The sequence below is a fragment of the Elephantulus edwardii genome, unplaced genomic scaffold (assembly GCF_000299155.1).
Source record: "Elephantulus edwardii isolate Elephantulus edwardi_28Jun2011 unplaced genomic scaffold, EleEdw1.0 scaffold00015, whole genome shotgun sequence".
In the NCBI taxonomy this organism is placed as follows: domain Eukaryota; kingdom Metazoa; phylum Chordata; class Mammalia; order Macroscelidea; family Macroscelididae; genus Elephantulus; species Elephantulus edwardii.
This window is the reverse complement of record NW_006399765.1, coordinates 3,212,471-3,224,302: the sequence shown is the minus strand read 5'-3', so window position 1 is coordinate 3,224,302 and position 11,832 is coordinate 3,212,471. Positions and strand designations below refer to the sequence as shown.

General features: G+C 48.0%; 1 protein-coding gene across 1 annotated transcript in view; it reads right to left on the bottom strand.

Moving 5' to 3' along the window:
• LOC102874910 (solute carrier family 52, riboflavin transporter, member 3-like) overlaps positions 1 to 4,577 on the bottom strand; it is an 11,450-nt gene extending 6,873 nt beyond the window's left edge. Inside the window, exons 1-2 of the mRNA XM_006881404.1 lie at positions 4,020 to 4,577; positions 1,718 to 2,223 (exon numbers count right to left, since the gene is read on the bottom strand). Of these exons, the coding sequence (XP_006881466.1) occupies positions 1,718 to 2,223; positions 4,020 to 4,577 (1,064 nt within the window). The remainder of the gene's footprint in view (positions 1 to 1,717; positions 2,224 to 4,019) is intronic.
• Positions 4,578 to 11,832: the final 7,255 nt, after the last annotated feature.

The window sequence follows — 11,832 nt, the reverse complement described above, 5'->3', positions numbered from 1 at the left end:
CTCCTGTACCAGTCAGATCTGATTTGACGGTACACTCACACAAAAATAATTAAAAAAATTAAAAAAAATCTTGTTATTAGCTTGGATGAAGTCTTCTGAAATGATATACTGAATCAGTCTTCACCACCAGGACCTCTGAATGTGACGTTATTTGGATATTAAAATCTTGTTTCTAAGTGCCATCAAGTCAAGTACAAATCATAGTGACCCTATGAGTAATGGATCTGAACCTTGGCCCCCCCCGTGCTGTCCTCATCATCTCTGCTGTCCTTGAGCCCAGTGTCACAGTCACTGTATCAATACGTGCCGTTGAGGGTCGTCCTTTCTTTTACGGACCCTCTACCGTTCCAAGCCTGGTGTTCTTCTCCAAGGACTAGTCCCTCTTCATCACATTAAAAAAACCAACCTCATCACTATGGAGTAGGAACTGACTCATAGTTGACCCTCCAGTGGGTTTCTGAGGCTGTAAATCACACGGGATAAGACGGCTTATCTTTCTACTGTGGAGCTACTGGTGGATTTGAACCACCAGAGAGGTTTAGCCTTTGAGTTCGGAGCACACCACCTGGGTTCTTAGTGGATGTCACTAATTAACACATGTTCAGACTGGAGTAGGAAGGGTCTTAATCGAGTATGACTGGTGACCATATTAAAAGAGAAAAGAGGCAGATGTGAGAGGAGATGAATACACGTGGACAGAAGCAAAGATTTCAAGGAGTGTCTGCAGCCACCAGCAGGTGGAAGCAACAAGGAGGATCTGTCCCTACTAGGCTTCAGAGAGAGCATGACCCTCCCAGCATCTTGGCTTTGACATCCTGCTTCCAGGGTCGCCCACGAAGAAAATTCTGTTTTTTTCAAGCCACCTAGTTGGTGGCCCTTTGTTACAGCAGCCCCAGAAAGTCAGGATAGTTATATACAGAATACATAATCTCATAGATGCTTAAAATCAATGCTGGGCAGTGGACCTGTTCCACCTCACTCCCCTGTCCTCTTTCTCCCTCCCTCCTGGGCTGGAACAGGTGACCACAAGCAGTTGGGGGTGGACAGGCAGAGTGCCAGGCAGGGTGGAGGGGTGCCTGAGAAGCTCTTCGATCTGGAATCTCCTGACCTCAAGATTGGGAGGTGTTTTCTCCTGGCGTCAGAACCCCCTGGGCCAGTATTAGAAATAAAAATCCCAAGGTCTCAATCTAGGCTCAGTTTGCACTGTCCCAACTTCCTCAGTCATTCTTCCAAGGGGGCCAGCTGTGGGCTGGGGGGTGAGACCGCATGGCTGGAATCCTGGGCCTGGACCAGGCCACGTGCTTTCTCTGAGCTTCAGTTTCCTCAGTTGTAAACGAGGACCTGAGATAGTGCCCAATTCTTCTCATGGGGCCAATGACAGTCATGGCTAACTTTTCCATGAACCTGGTATATGAGGTTTCCAGATTTAGCTCACTTCCTCCTCCAAGAAACTCGAGGAAGTGGGCACTACTATTATTATCCTATTTTTCAGATAAAGCCTCTGAGGCTTAGAGGGTAAAGGAATCATCTAACATCACACAGCTAGCAAGTGGCAAGCGGCTTTGAATTGAGGAAACTGGGTTCCGGAAGCATGTCCTTAACCACTGCACATAGAGCCTGATTGATGGGTGGGGGAGAGCTTGCAATGCTGGCCTTTGGAGCGACATCCTCCCCCATCTTCATCCAGAAGGGTCCCCCAGGATCTGAAGGGACATACCTGGTGGGCAAGAACATGGCTATGAAGCAGGCGAGCGGGTTGGCCATGGAGCTGAAGGTGGCAGAAAGGTGGTAAGGGACGGGCCCGTAGGACAGACAGGAGTAGGTCTGCACCGACGGCAGCACTCCATTGGTGAGTGCATTCACGAAGGCCACCAGGAGGTAGATCAAGGCCAGGTGAGCCAAGTGGAGGGGGGCCGTGGGCTTCTCCCGAGGCCCCTGGTCCTTGCCGCTGTCCACTGGGTCTGAAAGCCCCCGCTCCTGCTTGTCCTGCGGCTGAATGGAGTGGAGGCTGAACTGGGAGCTGAGGAGGTCCTCGGTGGAGGTCTCCCAGCGCCTGGGCTGGCGCTGGAGGAGGAAGAAGGCGACGAGGCAGCAGACCATCATGAAGGACAGCAGGAGAAAGAAGACCAAGGGTGAGAAGTTGGCAGGCAGGTAGCGGCTTTCCAGGTGGGAGGTGGGAGCTGCGGTCCCCGCGAGGTCAGATGCCAGGGTGCGGCTGACTGCCTGGGAGGAGGAAAAACAAGGGCCAGTGAGATCTCCAAGGGACCGGAGAAGGAGGAGCGGTCAGGACCCTGGATGACGGCAGGATCTCTGAATGCGAGGGATTGAAGCAATGTCGAAAGTCTATGGCTCTCAGTGCTGATTGTATTTTAGTATCACTGGGAGAATTTTGATGAAATATTTTTGTTGTTGTTACGTGCTATTGAGTCAGAATTGACTCATAATTTAACCTCCCTTGGTTCTCAGAGGCTATAAACCATGCAGGAGGAGGGTACCCATCTTTCTCCTGTGCTGGATTTGAACCGTGTGCCTTTAGGTTGCCAGTGCAACTCTTTACCTGTTAAGCCACCCTTTAGAACTCCCTGTTGTTGTTGTGGACTGTTGAGTTGGAACTGACCCATAGCTGACCCTCCAGCAGGTTTTCAGAGGCAGAAAATCACACGAGAGAACATTCCTCATCTTTTTCTAGTGGAACAACTAGTAGATTTGAACCACGCGTCTTTGGGATTTCAGTGCAGTTTCTCACCACTAGGCCACAAGGCCTCCCTACTAAGTCTCAATCCCTCCTTTGTGATTCTGAAATCCAGAAGGCTGCAAACTTTTAAGTATTTTGCAGAACCATTTGGTAGAAACCCTGAAATTGAATCAGTATATGGCTATTTATAACCCAAACTGGCCCTCTGTGTGTGGATGCTGGTGGTGTCGGAACCACGATGTCACTGTGCTGTGTCACTGGGTCCTCTGTGCTGTCAAGTGTCAAGAAAGCATGTTCTCAAATCTAAAAACTGCAAATTGAAAGTTACACACACACACACACACACACACACACACCCCTTGGTATGAGCAATTAAGAAATAAGGAGATGCATTGCACTGGGAAAATCTGCAGTTAGGAACCTTTCCAAATTATTGAGGAGTAGTGATGTCAGTTTGAGGACTAAGGTGCATCTGATTCAGGCCATAGTCTTTCTGATTACTAACTATGCTTCTGAGAGCTGGACAATGAATAAGAATGACAGAGAAGAATTGACACCTTTGAGCTGTGGTGTTGGAGAAGAGCACTGAACATTCCATGGACAGCCAGAAGAACAAACAGAGAGGGTGCAGTCAGAGTGCTCTTTGGAGTCAAAAATGATGAGGCCTCACATACTTCGGGCATGTGGGAAGAGTGAAGCGTCAGTGAAGGAGAGGAAGACCCTCAACCAGGTGGATTGACACCGTGACTGCTGCAGTGGGCTCTTGTGTGTCAGGAAGTGTGAGGATGACATAGGACAGGACTGGGTTTAGATCTTTTGTTCATAGGGTCGCTATGAGTTGTTCTTGACTTGAAGGCACCTAACAACAACAATACACACACACACACACACACATCTATTTATCTATCTATCTATCTATATCTATCTCTATATCTATATCTATCGCTCTCGTGGCCTAGTGGTAAGAAGCTGCACTGCAATCCTGAAGGCACGCAATTTGAGGCCACCAGCTGCTCCATGGGAGGATGGGCAGTCTCCTCTTGAGTGATCAACTGCCTTTGAAAACCCACGGGAGGGTCAGCTATGGGTCAGTTCCCACTCTACGGTACACATTGAAAACATATCTATATATTATCTACTTCCAAAAGGCCTACTCTTTGAGATTTGAGACTTGTTCTCAATTTAAGTAGCTTCTCCAAGTGACCTGACATGCAGACAGATAAGCACACTGGTCTACCCAATTCTATGATATACACTGACCCTCTGCATGATTTGCTCAGAATAAACCTGGAAGGATGCAAAGGCTCTGGGACCTGCTGGGTACCTGCGTGATGCCGAATGTTCTGTTGATCATGGGGCCTGGGGTGGTGTCAGTGACGCTGACGCAGGTGGTAAGGCCCGAGCCCTGAGCGAGAGCCACCAGAGCAGGCAGGAGGCCGCTGAGCCCCTCACCCACGAAGAAGGTGGTGAGGTAGCGGGCAGGCAGCTGGCTCATGAAGGGCAGGAAGGTGACGGAGGAGGTGCAGTCCACCAGGGCCAGGAAGAAGGTGAGAACCAGGAAGGCGACACTGTGATGGCTGTCCAGCACCCAGGAGGTCGTGTTCCAGAGGAAGGCGAAGAGCGTGCAGGTTACGGTTCCCACACTCAGCACCGTGAAGATGACAGGCACCTCCGGAAGGCAGCCGGGGCGGAAGTGATGCAGCAGGGTGACCAGGAAGGGGCCGACGTTGGCCAGCTGGATGACCACCGTGAGGTAGGAGGGCAGGTACCAGCCTTCGGGCAGCTCAGTCACCAGCAGGGGCAGCTCTACCCAGAGCCCATTGATGGCCACCCAGGAGCCTGTTCCAAAGATGCAGACCAGCAGGTGAATCAGGAAGGCCATGGTGCTGTCCGCCTTGGTCCGGGGGACCCACCTCCTCAGATCAGCCTGGAAGGGTGACAGAGGTAAGACAACAGGTGAGCAATTTCAAGTTTACATTCCAAGAAGAAACTATGTTTTGGGCTTCTGTATTTTCTACTGTCATCTTCCTACCCGTAGACAAGTTGGCTTCTTAGATGCCGAAAACACAGACAAATTTCTTTCTAACCGGAGAAAGTGTTCTCCGCCACAAGCTGTCAATGCAGAGTGAACAAAAAGAAAGTTTGATGTATTTGATGGCATGACAGTGGAAACAAACAAAAACCAGCAAACAGACCAGGAAAAAAAAAAATAAAAAAATCTGCTGCTTGGTAAACAGTACCAAAAGCAAAGTCAAAAGACAGAAGATTTGCGAGGTACAGTGTACACACGTGGCTTGTCTCCCCAGCAGGTAAGTTGTTGTAAGATCAGCCATAGCTCATAGTGACCCTGTGAACAGGTCAGATTCTCGCCTTGCCAGCACCATGGTCCTGGTCTCCTCCATGCTCAAGTAACACAATTTCTGTCACTGTGTCAGCCCGTCTTGTTGAGGGTCTTCCTCTCTTTCGCTGACCCTCTCTATCTCTCCCAGCATGATGTCTTTTCCCAAGAACTGGCCCTCCCTGACAACAGGCCCAAAGAAGATGTGAGACCACGTGAAACACACCATCCTTCCCTCAAGGAGCACCTTGGTTTCACTTCCCGCAAGACATATTTGTTCAGCTTTTTGGCAGTCCATAGTATACTCAATACTCATCACCAATATCACAACTCAAAGGCATCAATTCTTCTTCAGCCTTTCTTATTCATAATAGTTATTGTTTTTATGTAAGATCAAGTCAGAACCAACCTATAGCTGACCCTCCAATGGGTTTTTAGAGACTGTATATCACATGAGAGGTGATTACACATCTTTCTCCTGTGGAACAACTGGTGGTTTTGAACCAAATATCTATGGGTTGGCAGTACAACTCCTTTCAACTCAGCCACTTGAACACAATAGGTAGTTTCCAAAAACTGAGGCAAAAAAGAACAGCCAATAGAAAAATGGGCTTATGGATATGGACAGCTTAGAAGGGAGAAAAGCAAATAATTCTTGTGTTGTTATATATCATCGGGTTGGAAGTGACCCATAGCTGATCCTTCAGGGGTTTTTCAGAGGCAGTAAATCACATGGAAGGAGATTGCTCTTCTTACAGTGTCAATTCTAATTATATTTCTCACCAGGAAATTGTCCTCATAATCAAAATTACCTGCCCAGAACAAAATTATTGTGCATACAAGGTTATTATTCATTGTGGATTTCCTTGTGGGTAAATGTCTAACTATGAGAGTCCCTAAGTGTCCATCAACAGCAGAGGAGGGCCCAGCTAAAGGGACGGCCCTCCACAGGTTAGAATACTGTGTCCTGTTTAAAGAGATGAGGCCTGGTCTCTAGACTGTTTTGATGCCCAACAGCAAGCCAGGTGGACGGTTTGCTGTCTTTCAGTAGCAAGGAGTGCAAGAGGAGTGGACTGTTTCCTGTGCTTGTTTTGCCCAATGTAAGCCCTGAATTCAGGCCTTGGTCTTCGCCATTACTTGGCTGTGCATTAGAGGGCTGGACGATGACTAAGGATGACAGAAGAATCAATGCCTTTGATTGAGGTGCTGGAGAAGAGTCTTCAACATACCATGGACCGCCAAGAAAACAAATAGGTCTGTCTTGGAGAGGGTGAAACAAAGTTTCTCCTTGGAGGCTAGGCTTTTGAAGCTCCAGCTCAGATACTTTGGGCATGTGGCCAGGTGAAACTGGTCTTTGGAGAAGGACATCATGCTTGGAAGGGTGGAGGGACAGTGAAGGAGAGGAGGAAGACCCCGGATGAGATGGATTGATACAGTAACTGGGGCAATGGGGTTTGGTGTGTCAGAATCAGTGAGACTGGCTCAGGACAGGGCAGGCTTCAGAGCTGCTGTGCATAGGGTTGCTATGAGCCACAGGCAACTCGATGGCACATAACAACAAGAAGAAACCTTGAATGAAGCAGAAGGACAGGTGAAGTGCCAGAGGCATCTCTGTATAAATCCTTTTATATGATTTTGATTTATTAGTCTTGTAAATGCATTCCGAGTTGCCGTCACACTGTCTCCAACTCAGTCACCGTGCATACCACAAAGAACGTTACCAGTCACACATCACCTTCACAATCAGCGGGGTGCTGGATCTATTGCCTTGGTCGCTGTCTATCTTGAGTCACTTCCAACCTGGAGGAGGGCAGGAGGGTATTGTCCAGCACCATATTGGACAGTGTGGTCTGTGGTGTCACATTGGCTAATTTTCAGCATTGCTTTGCCAGACCTTTCTTCCCAGTTAGTCTGGAAATTCTGCTGAAGCTTTTCCACGATGGGTGTGCCTGCTGGGATCTGAAACACCACTGGCATGGTTTCTGGTGTCACAGCGATATACAAGCTACCACAGGGGGACAGGCATGTGGTGGTGCGAACATATCCAGTGTCTCCCCGTCTCCTGTGAGGATTGAACGCCCTACCTGAGTGGGCATTTGGAGACCAACCATTCCAGGGTCTGCTTACCACCTTTCCAACCACCATCCAGGTTACATGCCCCTTTCTTCACCCTCTACTATTGATCTCCTGTCAAAGCAAAAATACTGGAGAGACCAGGAGTTGCCTGGGTTTGACGCCTGCCTCAACATCCTAGCTGGTGATCTTAGGGCAGTGACCTTGCCTCTCTCTGTGCCTTGATTTTTGCATCTGTAAAATGGGAATAGAAATAGTATCAACTTCATGTTTTGTAATGAGATGCAGCTGCGATTTCAGAGGTTATTAATTTTTGGAAGCAGGAGCGGCATCCACTTTCATAATAGCTTGCCTCCGGAAACCCTGTGAACCTGGAGAAAGGATGAAAATCACACAAGTGTCGAGGACTTTTGTTCACAGGGTCACTATGAGTTCGACTCGATGGCACTTAACAACAACATATATAATTTAGTTATTTATTATTATTATTATTATTACTATTATTATATTATCAGGTCTGAGTGGCAATTGTCTGCTAATTCAAAAGTTGACACTTTGAATCCACCCAAGAACTCCATGGAAGAAAGGCCTGGAAAATGGCTTCCATAAAATGAACAGTTAAGAAAACCCTGTGGATCTACCCTGTAACACATGGGTTCTCCAAAACTTTGGGACCAGCTCAGTGTTAAATAGTAATTATTATTCTTATCATCAAGTGCTAGGTTTGGCGATTTGATAAAATTTAAAGGGGCTTCAGCATGCCAGAGACGGTGAGAACGGCCCAGGACAAGACGTGGTTCAGACCCGTTGTTCGTAGGGTCTCTCTGAGTCATCAGTGACTCGATGGCACTTAGAAACAACAAATGAAAATTAGCACTTGACTATTAAATGAAAAGAGAGACTAAAGGTCCACACAGGTCTTTTGAGATGGGAAGCAGGATCCCAGAATGACTTTCCAGAGATCGGGAAGTGGGATCTCCAGCACCCAGCCCACTTTGGTCACCCCTGACCCCTTGGCTCCGCTCAGATCTCTTGGTCACTATTGAGCCCCCTGCCCTTCTTCTTCCTAGAGCATCTGGAGGCATCCTTTCAGGAGCTTTCCCTGTGGTCCCCTGCCTAGCTCCTGACCCGACCTGCCACCGTCCAACCCCAAGTAACTCATCAGGCCCAGGCTCCCCACCTCCCACCACTTCCTTCCCTCCCAGGAGGCACTGGAGCAGAACGCAGTCGGACCTGTTCCCAGTTCTGCTCTACCACCTCCTGTCTCGGCTGTGTAGGCAAATCGCTTAAGCTGTTTGCTCATGAGAAACTAGATTTGACTAAGAGCATCTCAGTCTAGATTCAGTTCTGAGTGTGCCCAGGGGACCCCCTAACCATCACCACTGACACTGTGTCCCCTGCTATGTGGTCCTTGTGCTGCCTGCCTCCTACGCTTCCAGCCAGATCCCACTGTCCCAGCCTCATGACCCCAGGAAGCCTTCACACGCATCCTCACCTGGGCACCTAGAGGGCCAAGGCTTCCCTTTCGTGGATTTACACAGGCACACTTCTTGTCTTTTAGGAGAGATTAGGGTGCTGCGAGGGCAGCAGATTTAGTCACACTCTGGCTCAGGCTTTGTAAATTGGTCAGTTAACAGCCACAGTCGGGCCTCAGATACACTCTTTTGGTTTGCTCAACACCTTAGAAAGTAGTTTTGGTGACCCAGTGGTTAAAGGCTCAGCCATTAAAGGTCAGAGGTTTGAATGCAAGAGCTCCTCTAAAGGAGAAAGATGTGGCAGTCAGCTTCCAGAGAGAGGACATACAGCCTAGGAAGCCTCCGCAGGGAGCTCTGGTGGCCTAGTGGCAAGAAGCTGTGCTGCAATCTCAAAGGCATGCGGTTCGAGGCCACCAGCTGCTCTGCAGAACGATGGACAATCTCTTCCAGTGCAATTAACTGTCTCTGAAATCCCTCCGGAGGGTCAGCTATGGGTCGGTTCTGTAGTGTTGCTGTGAGTTTGAATCAGATCAACTTGACATCAACAGATTTAACATTCTGGAAAACTCATTACTGAAAATGGCAAGTTAGGAAATAGCGTACACAGCTTGGGGAGCTCTGGCTTAAAGAGTTGTACTGCCAACCCAAAGACATGTGGTTCAAATCCACCAGCTGCTCTTCAGGAGGAAGATGGACAATCTCCTCCCATGTGATTTACTGCCTCTGAAAACCTGCTGGAAGGTCAGCTATGAGTCGGTTCCAACTTAACAGGACAAAACAATACACAGCTCAAGGCTACAGCCATCAGCACAGGTTACACCTCAAGAGAACAAAAAATCTTCACCAGTGGACCAACAGGCAACATCATGATAAGTGGAGAAAACACTGATGTCGCTGAGGATTTGATCTCACTCAGATTCAGAACACCTACAATAACAGCAACCAAGAAATCAAAAGATGTGTTTGCTTGGGAAAATTTGCTGTCAAGCACGTCTGTAAAGGGATAAAGAACAAGGATGACTGAGGTGCCTCTGACCTGAGCTGTAGTGTTTTCAATGTTTCCTATGCGATGAATAAAGAGGACCAAAGAGGATTAATGCCTCTGAATTGTGGTGTTGACAAAGAGTATTGAACACACCACTGCCAAAAAACAAGGCAAATATGTCTTGGAGGAAGCGGGGGTTTCCTTGGAGGCAAGGATGGTGACACTTTGTCTCACAGTTATGGGTTTATTGTTAGAAGACATTGATCCTTGGAGAGGGACATTGTGCTTGGAAAGGCAGGAAGAGTAAAAGAAAGAAAGACTCTCAATGACATGGGCTGGCGTAGCAGTGACTAAAACAACGGGTTTGAGCATGATGGAGATTGTGAGGGTGGTATGGGATAAGGTGAGGTTATATTGTTTATAGAGTCGCTATCAGTCATAATCAACTCAATGCACCTAACAATAGCCACATTCCAGAAGACCCAGCCAGTTAGACTGGCGTGCCCACATAGCAACCATGTACAGGAGCTTGAGGACTCTGCTAGGAGCCAGCACACCGTTCTCGTTCTTAGTCCTGTTCAGTTAATAGCACATGCCTGACCCTTCAGCAGGTCCACTGACCCCTGATTTAAAGGCACTGAAGAAGGGCAACCCACTCCTGTTAGGAAAACCCTATCGAGCTCAGTTCTGTTCTGTACCACGTGGGCCACCGTGAGTCAGAGCAACCCCACAACATAGAGCTTTCGGATTAAGCCGCACCCTTATTTTCCAGAGCTGTGACTTGCCAAGGCAAACTGGGGCCATGATCCGGTTCTTCTGGCTGTTGCACCCAGGACTTCCTGTACTGCCTTAGCCAGCTCATCACTCCTCCCTTCAGTAGCATCTGAGGATGCCTGAGTCCAAGCCCCCATTGCAATCCTTAGAAGCTGCGCAAGCGACTTACCCTCCAGATTCCCCACTCAGCGATGAAGCTTCTAGCCTCACAACACAATGGGCAGATGATGATGATGATGATAAACGTGCAGAATGTAGACCAGAGACAGACACACTACGAGTGCTCAAGAAATACTAACTATTCAAATCCACCAGATGCTCTACTGGAGAAGGAGGGACAATCTCCTCCTATACCAGTCAGATCCCATTTGATGGTACACACACACAATTTTTTTTTAAAAGAAATGCTAACTATTGCAGCAAATGTTAGTATCTCAGCAAACGTATCAGTTGCATTTGACATGCAATTACCTTGGACACATTTTTGGACATCACAACACAGTCATTTCTCATAGCATCACATCTCTCTGATCAACGAACAAGGGCTCTTCAGTATCCCCTTTGTGCCTGGCAAGGTGTTCCACTGTGAAGGATGCAAGAAGAGGCAAAGTTCCTCTTCCCAGACAGGAGGGCAAGGAAGAGATGTGTGAGCTGCAGGGCCCAGGTGCAAGGGACCCGCTGAAGGCATAGGAGTAGTTGGGGGTAAGGTGGGTCATGGAGATGGGGCTTCCCACCTCTCCTTGGCCAAGGCGGGTAATTCAACAGCCGCAGAACTGGGGAAATCTCTTTTTGGTGAACAGTGGAATGGGAGAAGGGGGTTATATCTTTCCAGTAGAGCCTTTCCATTTCCAAGGGGACCTGAACCAGAACCGGCCAAGGAGATCCAGACCAGAGGGTGACAGGTCAGCCCCACCTGAGAGCAGATTCTGGCATAAAGTAGGCAGAATCCCACTCAGGAGAGATGCCTTGTGTCCACGTAGGCAGATCTCTCTGTAACTGGTGAACTAGAATGGAGAGAAAAAGGAGAGGGAGTTGTATGAAACTGCAAGATAGAGCTGCTTGTTGCCTCCCACCAGACACTCTTATCTTCCTTTGTTGCTACAGAGATTTGAGATTTTTGGAGCAGAGGGAGGGGTTGGGCAAAAGGCCACTTGGCTAAAGGATTAACTGTCCTATCTTCCCATGAACCTGAAAAAGGCCATGTGACTAAGTACTAGCCAGTGAGGTGATGAGGGACTTTAAGAATTATCCTGAAAAGTAGTGTATAGATAAGCACCACAATAAAATAAAGGTAAACAAGCCAATTGAAAAATGGATACAGGATATGAACAGACACCTCACCAAAGAAGACATTCAGATGGCCAATAACACATGAAGAAATGTTCAAAATCTCTAGCTTTAAGAGAGATGCAAATCAAAACAACTATGAGATATCATCTCACCCCAGTCAGAATAGCAAAATTTAACAGAACAGCAAGCAACAAATGCTGGC